Consider the following 19,746-nt stretch of genomic DNA (forward strand, 5'->3'; position numbering starts at 1 on the left):
GTAAGATGTTTAATCAAAATAGTAAAAACCAATCATAACTTTTGAAGTGAAAACTTCTTTAGCGGCGCTGTGCACTTTTTGTGATGGGGAAAAAAATGTTAAACTCGCGAGAGGTGTCACGTGACCGTAAGACGTAAGACGGACACGTGGATGTCATTGAGTTTTTATTTATTGATTTAAATGCCATCTAGTGAGTTTCGCTCTAACTGGTATTAATATAACTTGAGTACTAACAGTGATGTGCTTAGGGGTTTCAAGTAATGCGACGAAATAACGCTAGATGGCGTTAACCTCAATTATACATAGTGCTGCAGACATTTTGCAATAGTGATTGAGTTTTCACTTCTGCCGGCACTCCCTGAGTGCAACCCGTTGTTTAATAGCGTGAAACATCCAAAGCTGCGTTTCGTGCCCACCAACTAAAATATAGACACGGGGCGTAAACAACAAAATCTTGGCCGTTTTAACCGCTGCCGTCCGCAAAAGGTTAATATATATTAGTTCAAAAGACCACTTATCGCCGACACCACATGTTTCAAACTCCGTGATATATCGACCCCCAACTTGCCAGGAAATCTTGCACCTCAGACTTGGACTTAGCACTTGTTACAAATGAGTTAGAGCGTTTATTAAGTTTAGTATCAAGTTTTGTAAGTAATTTGCGTTTAAATACGAGCTTTAAAAATACGTAAGTGAGTAATGCAATATACTTTGTAATCGAATGCTATTAGAATTTGGAGTTTAGTGTATAGAGTATATAGAGTGTGTCGCGGGTTAAAACCCCGGCTCGTACCAATGGGTTTTCGGAAATGATGTACGAAATGGAATGCCAGATGGCAGTCGCTTTCGTAAAAACTAGTGCCTACGCCAATTGTCGGGATAGTTGCCAAGCGCCCCAGGCTCCCATGAATTGAGCTGTGGCAAAAAGCCGGGATAGCGCGAGGAAGATGTTGAGTGTGCCAAATGTAAGGTAATCATGTGTTCTTTACTTTGAAAGATAAACTAACCTCGATCAGGAAATTTAACAGCCTGCATTCAGTAATATCACGATATCGCAACTATATGATATGACGACCATTAAAACTCGAATACTGCGCAAGGTACATTGCTCACTTTGGCATAAACCCGTCCAGCTATGACATGCCGGTACAGCAAGATAGATGATGCACGGATCTAGTGCATTTCTGTGTCACTGTCACAATCGGACACCAAGTTTGAATAGGAATTCTTGGTTCAGTTTTGCATTGCAATTTCGGTGTTGTGCGTCTTTCGTTACCCAGCGCGGAAGAGGAGAGGTTTATGCTAATATTTATTGCACAATTTTATACAAAAATATAACAATGTTTTTTTATAAAATTTTCCATAAAATGTTTCATAAAACGATATATCTTTCATATAGGAAATGTAAACCGGTTTTTATTTGTATGAAATTTCGGGTAATAACCGGTTGTTAACTGGATTTGCCATACCAATAAAAACCGGTTTACATTCCCTAATGTCTTATTTACTTACGTATACATCTTGCTTCATTATAATCAGCTTTTGTGGAATCCATTTTTTTTTTCAAATAACACCCTTGAGCGAACTTACCTGAAACGAAACATAAACAATTTTAATTGGTTGAAGATAAAGTCATTAGAAAGGATAATATAAACGGTAAAATGTTCAAAAGAGGATTAAATCAAGCACTCTTGTTGGTTTAATTAGCAGTATTAACGAGCAAAAATCTAAATTTCAGAGAATTTGTTTGTTTATATTTATTATGTTTAATGTATTTTATACTTATTTGTATTTTTTTTTTGTTACTCAGCGCATTAATTTTCCGTAGCTACATTATATTGGTGCGAGCGAGATGCACGATGACATCATTCTGATATCATTTTGATGTGACAAAAGTTGAACTGACCTCTTTGTTAGTCCAGTCAGTACTTAAAGAGAAACACTAAAATTAAGGTTACCATTCTACGAATCAGCTAATAAACTAATACCTTTAAGACGAAAGTGGAGGACCCGCGCGAAATCCCCTTCCCTCTTAACTAATCAGCTAAAGAAAAGTCAATACCAAAAGTAAACAATGTTTTCGTTGCCCGACTTATCGTCGGGTAATTTGATTAGCCATTATGAAACGTGTAATATTACAATCCGGAGGAGTACGGCAACTCATTTGTTGCCAGCTTATTACTGGCGCCCTCTGGGAGGCTGAGATAGGTTGCCTAGGGAACCTGCTGGCGCAGGGCTGCTGGATGCGCCTTGGAAAAAATGTTTTATTTTATTTTATTTTTATTACAAATAGGTAAGCATTTGACCACAATCTCACCTGATAGTAAGTGTCGATGCAGTCTAGGATGGAACATGCTTACCTAAAAGATGTCTATTCACTCTCGATTTAAAAAGATCCAAGTTATAGTGGATTTAAAGTTAAGGTACTAGGTGAAATGGGGTAAGAAGAACAAATTATTAATTTGAGTGTTTGCTAATTCTAATGAGATGTAATATTTAAATGAGATTTATTCTTATGAGGTAGTTTTAATTTGACTATACAGGGTGGCCCATTTAGATCGGTCAGTATGGGAAAATCTGAAACTATAAGACATACGAGGATCTCTTCTTAGGAACCATGTCATCGATTTTAGTAACAAGAAAAACTGCATTCATACATTTAAAAAAAATGTTTGTGCTTGAAAATTCACTTTGTTAATAGAAAAACGCGCGAAATTCAAATTTTCTATGGGATGATAAATGAAAACCCTTCGCGCCTACATTTAAAAAAAAATCGCATTTTTCTACAGACGGAAATGGATTGACCATTGACATAGATATCTAGGAACTGGCTTTACGGGCAATAATAATGAAGCATGACATTGACAGGGGCCAGTACAGCGGTGTGAAATCGCTACAACGTGATTGGTTGATGAGTTCGCATCACGCGCGCGATTGGTTGACGAGTTCGCATTACGCGCGCTATTGGTCGCAACTAGTTGCGTTAGACTGCACAATTGGCTGGAATTCGTGAGTAACACCGCTGAACTAGTACCATTTTTAGTGCCCCATTCCCGTCCCGTCCCGTCCTTAGATATATACGTCAATGGGATTGACAACTGTATTTTAAACTGTGTTACGGCCACCACGACCGTGTGTTAAACCTATGCCACATCCAGCAACATCTCCAGCCGCTCCCAGGCGGTAGATTTAAATTACACTCCGTGATTGTGAGCAGTTTGCATATCGTCGTAATTGCCGGAGATGGATCCGCGATCCGAGAATACAAATAGGCTGAGTACAGCCACTTCTGCCACTTTGTTGTCTGTAATTAGCTGGGCTTTTTAAAGGGTTTTAATTTAAGTATCAATTTTTATTTCGGTGGTGTTATGCTGTGAAAACAAATAAATAAATGCTGCTACGAGTAGTGTTGGTTTAGAAGACTCCGTTTTTCATTCTAGTCATAATTCTAAGTCATAAATATTTTCTGGGTCTTTAAGTTATTGAATATTTACTAAGATACCGAAAAAAATAGATAAAGAACTTTTTTTTTTATTGGAATGTAAATTTGAATGCATAGAAATCATGCCCTTCCTGTCTTTTTATTTCTGCGAAAAAAAAAAAGATTTTTTTCGTGTTTGGTTATTTTTGTTAATAATACTCATAATTACAGTACATAAATAGAAAAAAAACTTAAAAAAAAAACACTTCCAACATTGACTACCACACATAGGTTAAATCACACATTTTCTTCTGTCATGTACTAAATATTCTCTTCATAATATGTGGTACTTAATGAAACCACAAACAGAGTATCAACATAATTTACGCCATACAAAACGAAACCACGGGCGCTCTGTAAAAACAGGCCTTTGTCATCTTCCCATAATAATATTGGAGCACCGTTTCATCCTTTACGATTCAATAAACAATTTCATTTCCCAGACAATATTTATTATTTACTCTACACATTGATAAGCGAGGTGTATTCAATTTCGTTGCAAAGTCGTTCTGATGAAATATATGTACGCCGTATGGTTATAGTGAATTTATGGTCGGGCCATATCGCGGTGGGAGAGTAATTTCAGAAGATGGGACACACGGGCTTGGAGGTTGGTACAGGGCCATAACCGCGAAAATCGAAGTTCGCAAATTGCGGGCATTTTTCTCTGTCACTTTAATTACACCTTCATTGGAGTAAAAGATAAAAATACCCGCAATTTGCGGAATTCGGTTTTCGCGGTAGCCCCTCAGACCGTCTAGCATGAGTTTCGTTCTCTCGTGCGAGTCCATACTTGAAGTCGCGCTGGATGTATGGAGCAAGGCTCGGAACCGGTTTTTTCTTCATACAAAAAATACCGGTATTATTTCGTTCTTTTTCGTTCTTTGGTTTATTGTTACATGATTCAGTCCTACGTAAAGAGCATAAAATAATTATAAATAATGGGCTATTTTGGGTTTTACAAAAAAACCGGTTCCGAGCCCTGGTATGGAGTATGGATCGCGCGCGAGAACACAGCTCATGCTAGCAGGCCCCGTAGACAACATGCCAATCGCTAACGCCACCTAGTGAACGAAACGCAACTGTCACTGTGGCACTAATATGGAAGTGATAGAGAGACAAAGCGATTTTTATTTTATTTTATTTTATTTTATTTATTAGGCACACAAAACAGATAACATTTGTTACATGAAATAATTATTTTCAGTACAGGTTTTAGTTGGGAATGCCATCCAAAGCATGTATGCACATCATGAACATATTGGAGCGAAAACTATAACTATGCTAAGGCTATACAGCTAACTAACTTAATTACACAGTAAAGCAATTTTTGATTCGATGGCGAAGCGCAAGCGATCTTCACCTTGGCTAGACCGCTAGGTCAGAAGACCTATTTCAACTTGGTGACTTGATAACCGGTCTCGCCTAGTCGGTAGCAGGGATGTTGCGGATGCCGATTTTTTGACATCCGCGGATGCGGATATTCGTAACGTCCCTGGTCGGTAGTTACAGTGACGCTGCCTATGAAGCCGCTGGTCCTTTGTTCTAATCTCGGAAAGAAAATTAATTTGTGTTGAGTACAGATAAATATTTACACAAACGAGCAGATGAATCGCCTGACGGTACGCAATTACTTACAGTCGCTCATGGACACCTGCAACACCAAAGTTGAAAGTGCGTTTTGAAGGTTTGAATGTCATATCGGTCCGGATATACCTCGGGTGATAGGTAGTTCATTTCACAGTTTAGCTATGCCATCAGGCAGAAAGTTTCTGAAAACAACGCATAGCTGAGGACTGCCAACCATCTCGGTATTGAAGATATAGAAGTAAGTAATAGGTCTGGTAAGGTTCCCTTTGGGGTGTGTCCTAAAATCACTTGCCCTCACTGTTTTGTCCTTATTGTCATAACAATGATTTTCCATAATGAAATGGTTGTCCTAAAACTCATTTGTCCTAAGCATTTTTTCCATAACTATCAATATTCCTAATGTATTATTCCATAATCCTCACAATTCCTTACACACCCCTAACACTCATCAGTTACAAACAACTAAAAACTATCCTACAGCTATATAACGTTATATTTTTAGTTCCTAAGATGATTAGAAGGTGGAAGGATTATGTTTAAACCATAAAATAAAAGTTAAAGTATGTTTACACTTAGCGACCGTACGTACACAAGTTACTGTGAGTAATTTAGGGATCGTTAGTCTGCTTTGACTCTGTTATTCTGGGCCAACGACAAATAAAGAGGTTCATTAAGGTGTGTTGGTATGTGGCGCCGCCATCAAAACATGTCGGATGAATGTAGCAGAGATGTATACTCGTACCAGCATATATATGTTGGAGCGTTTAAACATCTTCTTTTGTTTAAGACTGGGTCGACCGTACAGTGGCGCGTTATTAGAGGAATTGTGTTTACTACTAAACCAATTAATTTGTGTATAAATCATTATATTAATATTGTTGTCCTACCGATTTCCCAACTTCTGGTATTTTTCATATAGTTTTATTTTGCTTATTTTTTGCTCTATCATCTAAACGTCAAATGGCGGCCACATTTTTCCAAGGGTTCGATAAAAAGTTATTTTAATAGCGGCAATTTTAATATTCATTTAAAATTAATGACTCAGATGAATAGTAGGGTGACTGCTATAGTATTTGGCCACTCTTAATAATAAGGTTTCAATTGGCTTGTTTGTTTCTGATTTGTTAGGAAATGCCAATTAATATGCCTAATAACCCTACCCTTTAAACAACAATAAAACATTAGTATTTTTTTTAATTGCAAAGTATCGTATAAATTAAAATCCTTGTAGTTAAAACTAATAACTGACGTTCTTACCAACTAGTGACGTGACGTGACAAATACGCAAGTACAGAGCTTAAAAAAATATCGATACTTCAGCGTATTTAACGTATCGTGCAATATAAAATAGGTTGTTAGGTCGTATAGCTCGATTTACGACCAGCTAAGTACAGGCCAGTCTCACGTTTCGCCCATAAAACAGATTCCTCACCCGCCATTCTGAAGAAAGGATGTTTGTCTTGAAAACCAGTAGAGAGTTCGGTCATTTTGAAAGAATGGAGAGCTGGCAGTACTTAGCTTAGCAGAACGTGTTTATTCTGATGCTTAAATAAATACATGCACCACAGACCGATATGTAGGTACAAACAGCAACACTCTTAACTATCATCGGTGGACCTTTTGCCTTTTGTAATAAGGTTTGCGAACTGTCAGTTAACAGTGTGGGCAATGGTACTAACATCAATGCTCTTGACTTTTTAAAATTTTAATTTTAAAATACTACCGTAAAATGGGGTGAGTAGGGTCAAAACTGACATTCAAACCTCGATAACATTTTATTTTTACATATGCAAACTGAATGGTGTATAATAAGTGTTCCGGACGGTTGTATTTTAGTTTTTATTTTATTTAGGTAGTTCCATTTCATAACTTTGACGATAAACAGGAAAACCCACCTCACCCCGTAGTCCCTCGTATTTGGGGTTAGTTGGGTTTTCATACAAAGATGATTTTGGAAGATTGTTGGATCGATTTTTTTTTATTATGAGTATTACTATAGCTCCATTTTAAATTGGAATACATTATTTTTGTAGCAGTAGCCTTAAAATCCCATCTTACCCCCCTTTCATCCCTTCTCTCCCCATTCATAACCCAACTCTCACCGCGAAACCTACTCACCCCATTTTACGGTACCTACCTATGTATAAAACCCTACATTTCATATCAACGCCCCAAACAGTAACGATGGAAAACAGTGAGGCCGAAACTACAGCAGCAAAGCAGTGATTCAGGTTGGACAATGTAATTCTGACTGAAAAAAACGACCGACGGATGCCGGCAGTTTTTTGTTGCGTTGCCCGTGTTCACAAACGTTGTGTCTCTGTTGTAACCAGTATAATTTGATCTTTATTAAGCCTGACAAGTGATCATTGTAGGGCGCTGTTATTCTCATGTATAGGGTGACAATTCAGTATATTAGGAGTGGCTCACTCCGCGATTTCGTAGCGTCGCTGATACAAGTACCTATAAGTACATGCGGCCCACACCAAGTTTAGTGTCACCGCTACGGAACGGACGCCTGCTCGCGCTTGCGCCACCTAGCGGTAATATCTGTCGTAATAGACGCGTTAAAGAGTGAACCTTCTGTACCTAGTACTATTATATATTCTGTGGTATTATATAAAAAAATCGTTCAAGTGAAATTCCACAAAATGACGCGTGATCATATATTCGTGGTCACTGGTCAGGCTTTATTTGTCATCCGTCCGTTTCTTTTTAATACAACATCAATGCTAACCCCTTACGAGTCTGTCTACGCTAACACTGCATTAACTTGAACAGAACAAAGGAGTGTCATTAGAAACGTCATATTTTCATAGAAATTAACACATTCGTGATGACATTGCCACACTTGATCTGATAATAGTGGGACCAGTGTCAGTAGGCTTTATGAATGGCGAACTGTGCTGCAGTTACAAATTTTATTGCGTTTTTCGTTTCGGCCGTCCAGGTGGGCTTTAACCGAAAACTGATAAAATCGTATGGTTTAGAGATTTTTCGTTGAAACTTGAGTAAAATTCAAATGGTTCATACTTAATATACTTTTTACTTTTCCAATACAATTTCAATTTTAGGTACTCAACTTAGTTTTTTTTCTATGATAATATTATATGTTATTTTGCCCCTGAAAGACTTGTTCGCGGAGAAAGTCGTAATCAGACACTGGTTTCCAAATTTATGATAAAAAATTAAGATGTGCTCAAAATAATTATGAAAACCCTTCTTCTAACCGGCTTAGTTTCCAAGAATCCCTATAAACTATCAGATTGCCTGAGCCATCTTGACAGGTATTAAATTTAGTTCAGCGATTAAATTTAAAGTTGAGCTTCTCTGATATCTTATTTTATTGAATCAAACTTTTTACTATCCAGTAAAAGATATAAGAAAATAAGTGTAAATAAATCTTCTATTTCTTTGCTTATCTGATAAGTGCTTATCCCTTTAATGCTGTCGCTATACTTGTCGGAGAAGATCGCTTTGAAATGCAAAAATAAATAAAATAACTCACGTTTTTGTATTTGAATATTTATATAACCTACCTATATTTTTTCTATGTAAATAAAGATCAAAGTTTATTTAGTTAGCTTGAAGTAAAAACTTATGGTCATTGATTGTGGTCTATTATATTTCATACTAGCTTCTGCCCGCGACTTTAACTGCGTGATGATGATGATGATTCATAAAAACTACCTAATGTCCTTCTTCAGGCCTTAATCTATTTCCAAACCACATTTCATCTATATCGGTTCTGCGGCTTAAGCTTGAAGAGGCAACAGACACACATATAGTGTTAAGTAGGTACGTGGGTCATACTGAAAGTTTCTGGATTCTGATATATGAGAAAACTTATTTTTTCTAAGTGGCCAGTCCAGGAATTTTCAGTATGACCTATTAAGTACTTCTGCATTTATAATATTTAGTAGGGACTTGGGTGAATAACTTTTTAATAGTGTTACTCGTTGAAGTTGAATGATTAAGTTCCTCTATTCAACTCTAAAACACTGATTTTATGGTATTTAAATTTTTGTGGTAATTATATGAGCCTACTTATACTAAGCATGTTAATAAAACCCCCTTGACAACGGGGCATACAATAAGTACAATAACATTAAGTTTTATTAAATTTAAAAATACTGCCATCGGAATAATCGGATTTTGATAAAACATATAATATATTTAGTTGGTCAAACCAATTTGTTTGTACCTAAATAAGAAAAAAAAAACTATACTCATCATTTTCTTTTGGGTGCCAATACTAGTGTAAGACAAAGATAGTATGATACTCTCTGTCTATGTTTGAAATGAGACAGTCCTTTGACAAACTATATCTATCGATCCACGCATTTCCTTTTTATTTTATCTGTGTCATGGGTAGTTAGAATTAAACAAAACATTACAACGGTACCTATCTGACAAAGAGATAAAACGTACTTTAAAACCTAGGTTTACCCAATAACAAACTTGCTCCGAAGCTTACGAGCGCTTCATTCAAACTCGACCGCAACGATGACATCATAAAAATTTTCATAATGCGCCCCGCAGCTGATGCAATATTAAATTTTAAATATCGAACGACGTTCAATTTCGAAAGGTTACTTACAAAAACTCACATCTCACTTTAATGCCATTCCAAATTAAACTTTACGCCAAACAGTTACGGTTTACTTTTATAATGTGTGGTTATGTAATACGCTGTTTGGAAAATAAAAGCGTTTTGGCGCGAATCTGTGCCCGGTAGTAAAAGAGAATGTACACGTCGATAAAATAACCGTTTCGGATTCTGGTGATTTGGCCGATTTGAAGATCGCACGGATGGCATCTATCGATCATCTGTATTTTGTTTATTTTTATTTACTGTCAGAATGAGACTAGGAAGATGTTCTCTCTCTGTCTAGGGTCATATCTTTTAAATGCAATTTTATGTGTGTTTAAAATGAATTTATATTTACAATATTAACCTCTAAAAATATATATACGCGTGCCAAAAAAGTGCCAGAAAATGTAAGACTTTGGAGCCGGCTATCAAGAAATAAAGGAATTCAAAGCATTTGACCGCCTTGGCCTTGACCTTCGTCATCCGACACGTGGAGAATGAAGATGATCGAAAAATCTCTAGTAGGCAATTTAGTAGGTTAATTTTGATCAAAGTTTATCCGCAAGGGCCCGCGGAATAATAAGATATAGGTAGATATTATTATATAGGTACGTATAGGCTAACATTTTAATGACATTAGGGTGACTGATTATAGTTATTGGCCACTACACAGTAATTGGCCATTTCTAACAAATCAGAAAGAAACAATAAGCCAAGTGAAGTCTTATTGTAAAGAGTGGACCATTACTAGTACATAGTGGCCACTCTTATAACTACTTATAGCAGTCTCCCTATCTTATATGCCCACAGCAAAAGATAAAAAATACGAAAAGTTAATGAATAACATTACTGTATTAGCATTTCCCAAGTATGATACCGGGTACAAAATTCCGGTCACTTTTTAATTTGATCCGAACATTCCAAACTTTTATCCAAAAAATATATCAAACTTGTTTTCGTGTTCGACATAAAAACTTCAAGTACATAGCTACCGATCAAAATTCAGGAGATTTTTCGTCAGAGATATTGCGAAAATACCTTATATTAAAATGTAATAAAATTCCCCATCGCTAATATAATTCTGTGGCGCGAACCGGTCTCGGTGAAAACATACGGAGTATTGTTGGGGCGCATATCGCATTGTAGTACATGTATTATGAATTCGTGTAAAAACTATATTTGTGCTAGAATATTTTTTACCATAGTATGTACCAAGTTATTATAGGTGGCAATAGTTAAAATGACTCACTAATGTATCCGCATATTCATTGAATAAAACGAAGACAAAAATTAAAGATAGGAGGCAAACGAGCAGACGGATCACCTGATGGTAAGCAATTACCGCCGCCCATGGACATCTTTTTTTTCACATTTATGGCCATCGACATCTTCTAGCTGCGAGTTTTTCAAACTACCCCACTTGATAAAATAGTAAATAATAAGTAGGTAATGTGTGAAAATCGTGAAAGAAAAACATCACAAACCTGCTTGGAAATCTAGAAACATAAGGATATTTACAAAGAGAAATCTTGGCACATATACATTACTACGACTTACCTGTATATTTTCGCCATTAGATAAATGGATCTTCTATTTACTCGCCGCACGTCCATTTTATTACTTCATGCCATTAGATAAATGGATCTTCTATTTACTCGCCGCACTAAAATGGACATTTTATTACTTCATCTATTTGATAACGCTGATTATAAATAATAATAAATAAATATTAGTATTGTTGCTCTATGATATAGTCATAGACATGACATAACCTTCTTGGATAAGTCTCCAAGAACTGGCCGGTTACGCGTTTCGTAGCCTCTTTCATACAAGATTCTCAATTTTCATTATGCCGCTACTATATATGCGCGTTTGCTTACTTTTCTTAATCATGTGTGTTAAGTTATTTAAGCAAATTATGCATTAAAAATATTTAAATATTAAAAACCGCTCGCGGCCGCCTATACAACCTCCCCGTACGCTCCCATCATTCGCTCGCACACCGCCCGCGTCGCTACCGGCGTCAATCGATACGGTTGCTAGGCAACGATCACCTTCCAAAACAAACAATCAGAGGCCCGGCCGAGAGCAAATTTACTTTCTTATTTTATTACTCGTGTCAACATTTTAGATCGATATTATTGGATTTGCTGTATCATGTTCTTGTAGACAGACAACATGGTGTTGATGCCCGTTTGTGTGCCCGAGAATTGCGGGAAGGATTTCCGACATTCGTTGAAGAAGCCCAGTCCTAACTATCCTTATGGGGCGAAGACGAAGAAACCGAGGTATTTATGCAATATTAGCATATTTTGTAGAACTTTGGCAACAAATCAAACTATGTATGTTTTTTTTTAATATTTTTAACTCTGCTTATAATACCTACTCGTATACTCGAGAAATTGGGTCGGATACCGCCGCGATCATTGAGGTATATACAAGAGACGACATCTCGAACAAAATGTTTCCGCACCTCAGAGAAGTGCATGCACTTCTTTGCTTTTAGTACGTCACCGACCACTGACGAGATGCCACACATGTACAGAAAATAAAAAAATTAAAAAATGCCTTCGTGCGTGTTAAAAAGTTGCAACAATAGCACAAGAAAATATAATAAAAGGGATGGAATAACATTTCACCGGTAAGCAATGGAATAACTGTTGATTTACTATTATTTAGTTTTCAAAGTAAATGTTTGGTCATAGAAAAAGTATTGTATGCAACGTTGTTTAACTGAGTCAAAAAATACTCGTGGCGTCTTTATTAACAATTTTCGGCTTCGCATGCATGCATGCACTTCTCTGAGGTGCGCAAACATTTTGTTCGAGATGTCGTCTCTTGTTATATACCTCAATGGCCGCGATGGAGTAGCCTTTGAGCCTAGGTCAAAGGCGATAGCCGCGTAAGCTGAAATCGCTATTCGGTTCCGGCCTCCGCCGTTGGAGGGATTGGTCACTTTCAATAAGTGGTACCATCGAACTGATCTGATGGTGGAGACAGGAGGTGGCGTTTGGGGTTTTGTGAATTGTCTCAATGAGTATTAGTTGCCTGTGGTAAGTACAGTCAACGGTAAAAAATTTAATTTTAGCCACTAACTTATTTTTATCTATGATTGTTATAAAATCTCGTATACCAACAGGCTCGTCCCAGCCTTCACCATACAAGCCATGCAGAAGAACACCCGAGTGATTCCGCCCAAGAAGTGTGGAGTCTTCGACCCAAAGCCGCTGGGCAAGCAGTCCATGTTCAGGAAGTGCTACGCCCGGGGGGAGTTCCCGGTCACCATTGAGTTTACGAGCAGTGGGAAACGGCTGAATTGGAAGGTGAGAAATAGCACATTAGTACACTGTTCCGTCGCGATTCCGCTGTAGAATTGCAGAGGGCTTACCGCGAACCACATTCGACGTGTTGCCTCCCTGTTACACTTACGTACGAATTTACAAGTGCGACAAAGACAACATATCAAACGTGGGTCGCGGTAGGCCCTCAGAGTTCGACCCGAAGCCGATCAAGCAGTCCATGTTCAGGAAGTGCTACGCCCGGGGGGAGATCCCGGTCACCATCGAGTTTAGTTTACGAATGGTAGGAACCTAGGTTTTAACCTTTTATAGGGTATTCTTGGCAAAAATGACCACCCTATAGCATCATCTCTTTGTATTTTTTTCTTATACAGATTCTTTTGAACTGATGAGGCTTGATTCGTGTATTTTTTAAATCTAAAAAGTTCAAGTTAACAGATTTCGCTGTTTTGAAACAAAATTTTCATGGTTTAATAAATATTATGATTAAATATACAGGTTCCATTGACTTATATCTCAGGACTGGCCTTACGTGCACTAAAAATTATACTAGTTCAGCGGTGTCACTCACGAATTCGAACAATCGCGGCCACGCGCGCGTTATACGAAATCACCAACAAATCGCGTTGTAGCAGTGTCACACCGCTGTACTGGCTCCATTCATGCCCCATTCTTATTGCCCGTAAGGCCAGTCCTGAAATATATATACGTCTATGACAGGTTCCGATTGAGAAGCTGGACTTCCACCACTACCTCCCTATGTTCTTCGACGGCCTCGTGGAGGCAGATTACCCGTTCAGCTTCATCGTGGAGACCGGGATCAACGACCTGGTCTCCAAGGGCTCCTACAAGATCCTGCCTGTCGTGCCGCAGCTCATCATACCTATCAAAAGTGAGTGTCTCTTCATGATGAGAGAGAGAGAGAGAGAGAGAGAGAAAGAGAACGGGATCAACGACCTGGTCTCCAGGGCTCCTACAAGATCCTGCCTGTCGTGCCGCAGCTCATCATACCTATCAAAAGTGAGTCATGTCTATGATGAGACGGAAAGGGAAAGAGATAGAAAGAGAAATAATTAATTTCGTTGATGAACACGCTCGTTTTTACCTGAAGAATTTAGGAGTAGTCAGATGGATATTAGGTACTCAGCTCTTGATTCTTTAAAAAACCGGTCAGGAGCGAGGACTCGCGCACGAAGGGTTCCGTACCATTACGCAATAAACGGCAAACATTTACTTTTGTTGTATGGGAGCCCCACTTAAATATTTATTTTATTTTGTTTTTAGTATTTGATGTTATAGCGGCAACAGAAATACACAATCTGTAAAAATTTCATTAGTATAGCTACCACGTGTCATGAGTTACAGCCTGGTGACAGACAGACAGACGGACAAACGGACGGACAGACAGATAGTCAGACAGACGGACAGCGCAGTCTTAGTAATCGGGTCCCGTTTTTGCCCTTTGGGTACGAACCCTAAAAACGAACGAACTTGCATTGTCCTGGATCAGATCCGTTCGTAAATTCCATTACGCCCACTTGCACTGTTCCACTAACCCGAGGTTAACCGGTTAAACATGGAGTTACCATAGTTACCAGTACAATTTGACACTAGATTAACGGTTTAACCGCTTAACCCTGGGTTAGTGGGCCTTATAGTGTTTTATTTAGGGCCACCCCACATCTAGCGTCTTTCGAGCGTCGGCGTCTGCCGGCGTCTGGTCAGCGCTATGGAAAATGACGTCGCTGCGCAGTTGCATCGACGTTGCGTCGAGCAGCGGCCATAGAATTGTAGACGCTGACGCTCGAAAGACGCTAAATGTGGGGTGGCCCTTAAACGTTAATCAACAGCTACCTCAGACTGAAATGAATACTCCATAAGTTAAATATCTAAATAGGATATCCAGTTTCACGGGCAATGTTAAAAACAACTTGATCGAAGCAACAAAATACCGATCGACTGAATTCGTAAATCTGCTTCTATTTGTACATAACCAATATAAATAGACCCCATGTTTTTATTATTGAACAAATCTATGGTTCCGCCATTTTGTGAAATTTCGAAAAGTTTGTTATTAATTACGTTTATGGTTTTAAATAAATACCCAACTATAGTTTACACATTGACTGGTTGTCACAGCGTACCCATAGTTTATTTCGTGAATAACTCAGCCGTTAGTGAAGGTACGAGAAACTGCGCAATTTCTATCCTACCCCCGTTTTATAGTATCGAGTTACAGATTAAAAACAAAGTGGCTGAAGAGTGAGCTGAACGGATACACAATAAGCCTGGTTTTCTTAGTCTTCGTTTAGATGATCATTGTTTAGGTAATATTCTGTGGCTCTTGTGAAAAGGGGGGTACAAGTCTCGCGAAGTGTAAGGTTTCACCTGAGCTACTCGAGCTTGTACCCTTTTTCATTCACTAATATCTTTTATTATGTTATCACTTTTACCTCGCTTCTGAAAAATTTGAAATAATTAGGTGTTTTATTAAGGTAAATCCTCATTTACCTTAATAAAACACCTTTAAAAGTATCACCTTAATTATAAGCGTCACAGTATCAAATCAGTTGCCATTCCATTCCATTGCTCCAAAAACTATTGAATCTTGTATAACCTCTTATACAAGATTCAATAGTTTTTGGAGCAATGGAATGGAATGGCAACTGATTTGATACTGTGACGCTTATAATTAAGGTGATACTTTTAAAAAACCGGTCAAGTGCGAGTCGGACTCGCGCACGGAGGGTTCCGCACCATCAACAAAAAATAGAGTAAAACAAGCAAAAAAACGGTCACCCATCCAAGTACTGACCCCGTCCGACGTTGCTTAACTTCGGTCAAAAATCACGTTTGTTGTATGGGAGCCCCACTTAAATCTTTATTTTATTCTGTTTTTAGTATTTGTTGTTATAGCGGCAACAGAAATACATCATCTGTGAAAATTTCTACTGTCTAGCTATCACGGTTCGTGAGATACAGCCTGGTGACAGACAGCGGACAGCGGAGTCTTAGTAATAGGGTTCCGTTTTTACCCTTTGGGTACGGAACCCTAAATATGGAAACAAAATGAGCATAGCCAATAGAAAATATACAAAACTAAACCTAGACGATGAACCTGCTATTCACCTGTACTTGCTGTAATCGTTTAATTGTTTTCTGTATTGAGGTGTGCACGGCGTGCAATAAAGAGTATTTGTATCTCTTTTTCATAATTTTTAGATTTGCATTATTTAAATGTAGAAACACAAATAAACTATGTACCTAATTATGTTGTAATAGATGCCAATGGAGGTATTAATAATAATTAACTTTAGTATACACATGATGATGATGATGATGATGATGATGATATATTATGTGTATACTAAAGTTAATTATTATTAATACCTCCATTGGCATCGCATTTAAACCAGTGTCTTCAGCAATAGCAGGCTCAACTCTTTTGTCATTATTATCCTTATTATATGACATCTATTTTCAACTGACGATAGTCATAATTTAATTTTCAACTTCCATCTAAATGTCACTTATTTTTTCAGATGCCTTATCGACCAAGAGGCCAAACGTGATATGTCATACGCTGAAATGTATCCAGATGATCGTCACCGGATCGGACAGAGTGGGCGAAGCGTTTGTGCCATATTACAGACAGATACTGCCTGTTCTGAACCTGTTTAAAGACAGAAACAGTAAGTAGTTTCACCTATAACCTTACATTCCAAAAATAAGGTATTTAAGCTTATAATATATATTATTTATTATAAAAATATATAACAAAAACCTAAGAAGTTAAATTTTTGAATCTATATAATATTGGCTAAAATAGTCGAAATAAATCATCATAGATTTTTGAAAAGTAAAGTGCACAGCGGATTATTTGTTTTTCTTTTAAATCGGACCACGGGGCTCTGAATAGTCAGTGAACATACATAAATAGCCACAATCGAATACAGAACCTCTTCCTTCTTGCTCGTTATCAGATAGGCGCTTCTGGAGAAATCCGAAAAGCCCAAAATAAGTACCTTTCGTAAAAGTAAACCATTTTAAACCGCATCCTCCCAAAGAAATCTACGCTCGCATTTAACACACAGAAAACAAAAGAAAATTCGCTAAGGTTGCTTTGTGTTTATAGGATTATCTCTAGAAAAAGCAGTTAAAAATCATTTAATCTCTGCTTTAAAGCCCTATCTTAAACCGTACCCTTCTCCCTTCATTTGTCGTCCATCAATCAAGCGATATAATCGACACATCGGTATATTGTTTCCAGGTTTTAATAGACTTGTCACGCTTCAGATTAATTGCACGACCGCGAATTGACACCTCGTTCGTTGGAACTTTTTGGGGTACGGTGTTTTTGGTTTATTTTCACGGAACCTATTTAATGTAAAATATTGCTTATAAATTGCATTATTACAAACGGTAAATGAACCTAAATTCTCTGTTTTTTTTTAATACAGGTAAATTAGGTAAACTTTTCAGTACCTATATTTGGTATTTTGACCATATAGGTATTTCTAACCACCGAATATTAGAATCATATCGGTTCGCTGTTATTTGCGCGTTCAATTCACTCTAACTTGTCCGTACATGAATTAGACGCTCGCGTGAATGACAGCTAACTGATATGATTCCAATATCGGTTTGATGTCAGTGCTCTGTGACAATATACTGCTTGTCTTACCTGGAACAAAAAAAAAAGAAACATTAAAACTGTTTTTAGTCAGTAAATAAAATAATTATTTTATTTGTTAGGAAATCTTACAGCTAGAGTAATAATAATCAGAAACAGTGAGTCAATTACAAGTTTCCACAGGTAGAGTACTATATCTGCCGATCGGTCGTTATTATCGGTCCGTCTGTGACGGGCTTAATCCATTAGGCGATATTCTTACTATACTGTCAAGCCCTAACCATCGTTTATTAACCGTACAACCTCACAGGGACTTAGAACTAAATTAAATTACTTAAACTACCAATTATCTCTCCAACCGGCAACCTCGTGCGCCTAACGTTTAATTTTTGCCCGATCAATTTTACAACATGCCTGTTAGTGCGCTCTATCGGAGATATAATCGAATTAGCATCCACTCCGTGTACGCAGGAAGTTTGTGGGGCTCACAAAACTGCGTTACTGGACTTAATTTAATTAACAAGTCTCCGTGATGTTTTAATACATTTTGTCATAGGCTGTAAAGGGTGAGTATGTGCCCTCTGCAAAGTATATTTAAATAAATAAATTTAATATTACGGGACAGTCTTAAACAAATCGACGTAGCTCCATGATATAGTCAATAAGAAGCCGATTCCAACTTACATGCCATTTCGAATGTGCTCTGATATCAGAATTTATGTTATTTAGCTATGGTGAATCTCACCCGCGCCAACAAATGTACGGACAAGAAATGCACGATAATGACATCAGCCAGATTTCATTCTGATGTCATTCGAATTGGCCTGTTTCATTTATGACAAACTTAAAATGTTAGTGATGTCAGTCGCGAAAGCATTCTGCTTGTGCTACCTGTCCGTACCTAAGTGTATTGCGAGACACAGGGGCGACAGACATTTAAGTAGATATAATTTTGATGTCTCATTGTAACTTGGAATTGGCGTCTTGGACAAGTGTTAACAAAATTTGCATTGATTGGCAATATGCAGTGATGTGTTGGTGATTCTAACCTAATAAAACAAAACTCATCTCGACTTTTCCGTGCTTTGGAGGATCGTGATATCAAGGTTTTTTCATTTATTTATATACGGGGTGCTTCTTGTAACAGGAGCAATAAATTAAACTAAAGGCTGTACTCCTCAAACTGACCAACATTTGTTCAGCAACTTTTGAAAATAACTCATGTTTTGATTTTTATTACACTTTAAAGTTTATTCTAAGACGCAATGTACTGCAAATTTTGTTATGTTTAAAGCGTGACAAGACTGACAAGCAACGTCAAACACACTGATGTCAGCGTACATTGAAGGCAATATTTATTTTGTATGAAAACAAGGAAGTTTAAAGAAATCATAATCTTTAAAAGTTGCTGAACAAATGTTGGTCAGTTTGAGGAGTACAGCCTACACCCTGCACCCTGTAAATTTGTCCCCAGGTAACTTAGGGTCAGGGATCGACCACAGCACGTCCCGCGGCGAGAACGTCGGGGACCTCATCGAGGAGACCCTGCAGATCCTGGAGCGCTACGGGGGCCCCGATGCCTTCATCAACATCAAGTATATGATACCCACTTACGAGTCGTGTGTGCTTAACTAGAGGTTGGACGTGATCTAGACGCACTGTCAGTTCTAACGTCGGTCGTGCGCTAACACATTCACTGCCAACATTTTCGTAGCGCTACGCTTGTAGCCAATCCCAGTGTTTTCCCGCTTTGCAGAGGAAAGCGACTACGTACAGAGAACCCGCCGCTCAATGTGTTAAGAACTTACCCTTATTAGAGTCTTAGAAGCAGAAGACTTAAAGGAAAAGTCTTGACTAATGCTAGTTTTTAAAGTGCTGTCACGCGCATCTTTGGACTGACAGGTAGAAGAAGCTTAACAAGTCTTAGACTTAATTTCCAATTGTCTTTGGGACAGCTCAGCTAAAATTCACTCAGAAGCATTATCAGCTAAAATTGTTTCCTGTAGCGGAATGATACACCGAAGGAAATGAAGCGGATATGTTGATAAAATCTTAAAGAAACAAAATACTCGAAGTAGCAATATTATTTAATATGCACGTAGTTTTTAAGTAGTTTTACAGCATGACACTTAAGGTATACTGATTATTC

At 37.8% G+C, this 19,746-nt stretch overlaps 2 protein-coding genes across 9 annotated transcripts in view; one reads left to right on the forward strand and one right to left on the reverse strand.

Annotated features, from left to right (window-relative positions):
* LOC134652179 (CUGBP Elav-like family member 4) overlaps positions 1–19,746 on the reverse strand; it is an 849,854-nt gene that overhangs the window by 503,813 nt on the left and 326,295 nt on the right. The gene's annotated exons all lie outside the window — the stretch shown is intronic.
* Positions 11,692–19,232, forward strand: LOC134654524 (parkin coregulated gene protein homolog). The gene is made up of 5 exons (XM_063509972.1): positions 11,692–11,953; positions 12,805–12,988; positions 13,685–13,856; positions 16,507–16,656; positions 19,072–19,232. Exons 1-5 carry the CDS (start codon positions 11,844–11,846, stop codon positions 19,230–19,232), a joined length of 777 nt encoding a protein of 258 aa, XP_063366042.1. The 5' UTR covers positions 11,692–11,843.

This window comes from Cydia amplana, chromosome 1, assembly GCF_948474715.1.
Source record: "Cydia amplana chromosome 1, ilCydAmpl1.1, whole genome shotgun sequence".
Taxonomy (NCBI): domain Eukaryota; kingdom Metazoa; phylum Arthropoda; class Insecta; order Lepidoptera; family Tortricidae; genus Cydia; species Cydia amplana.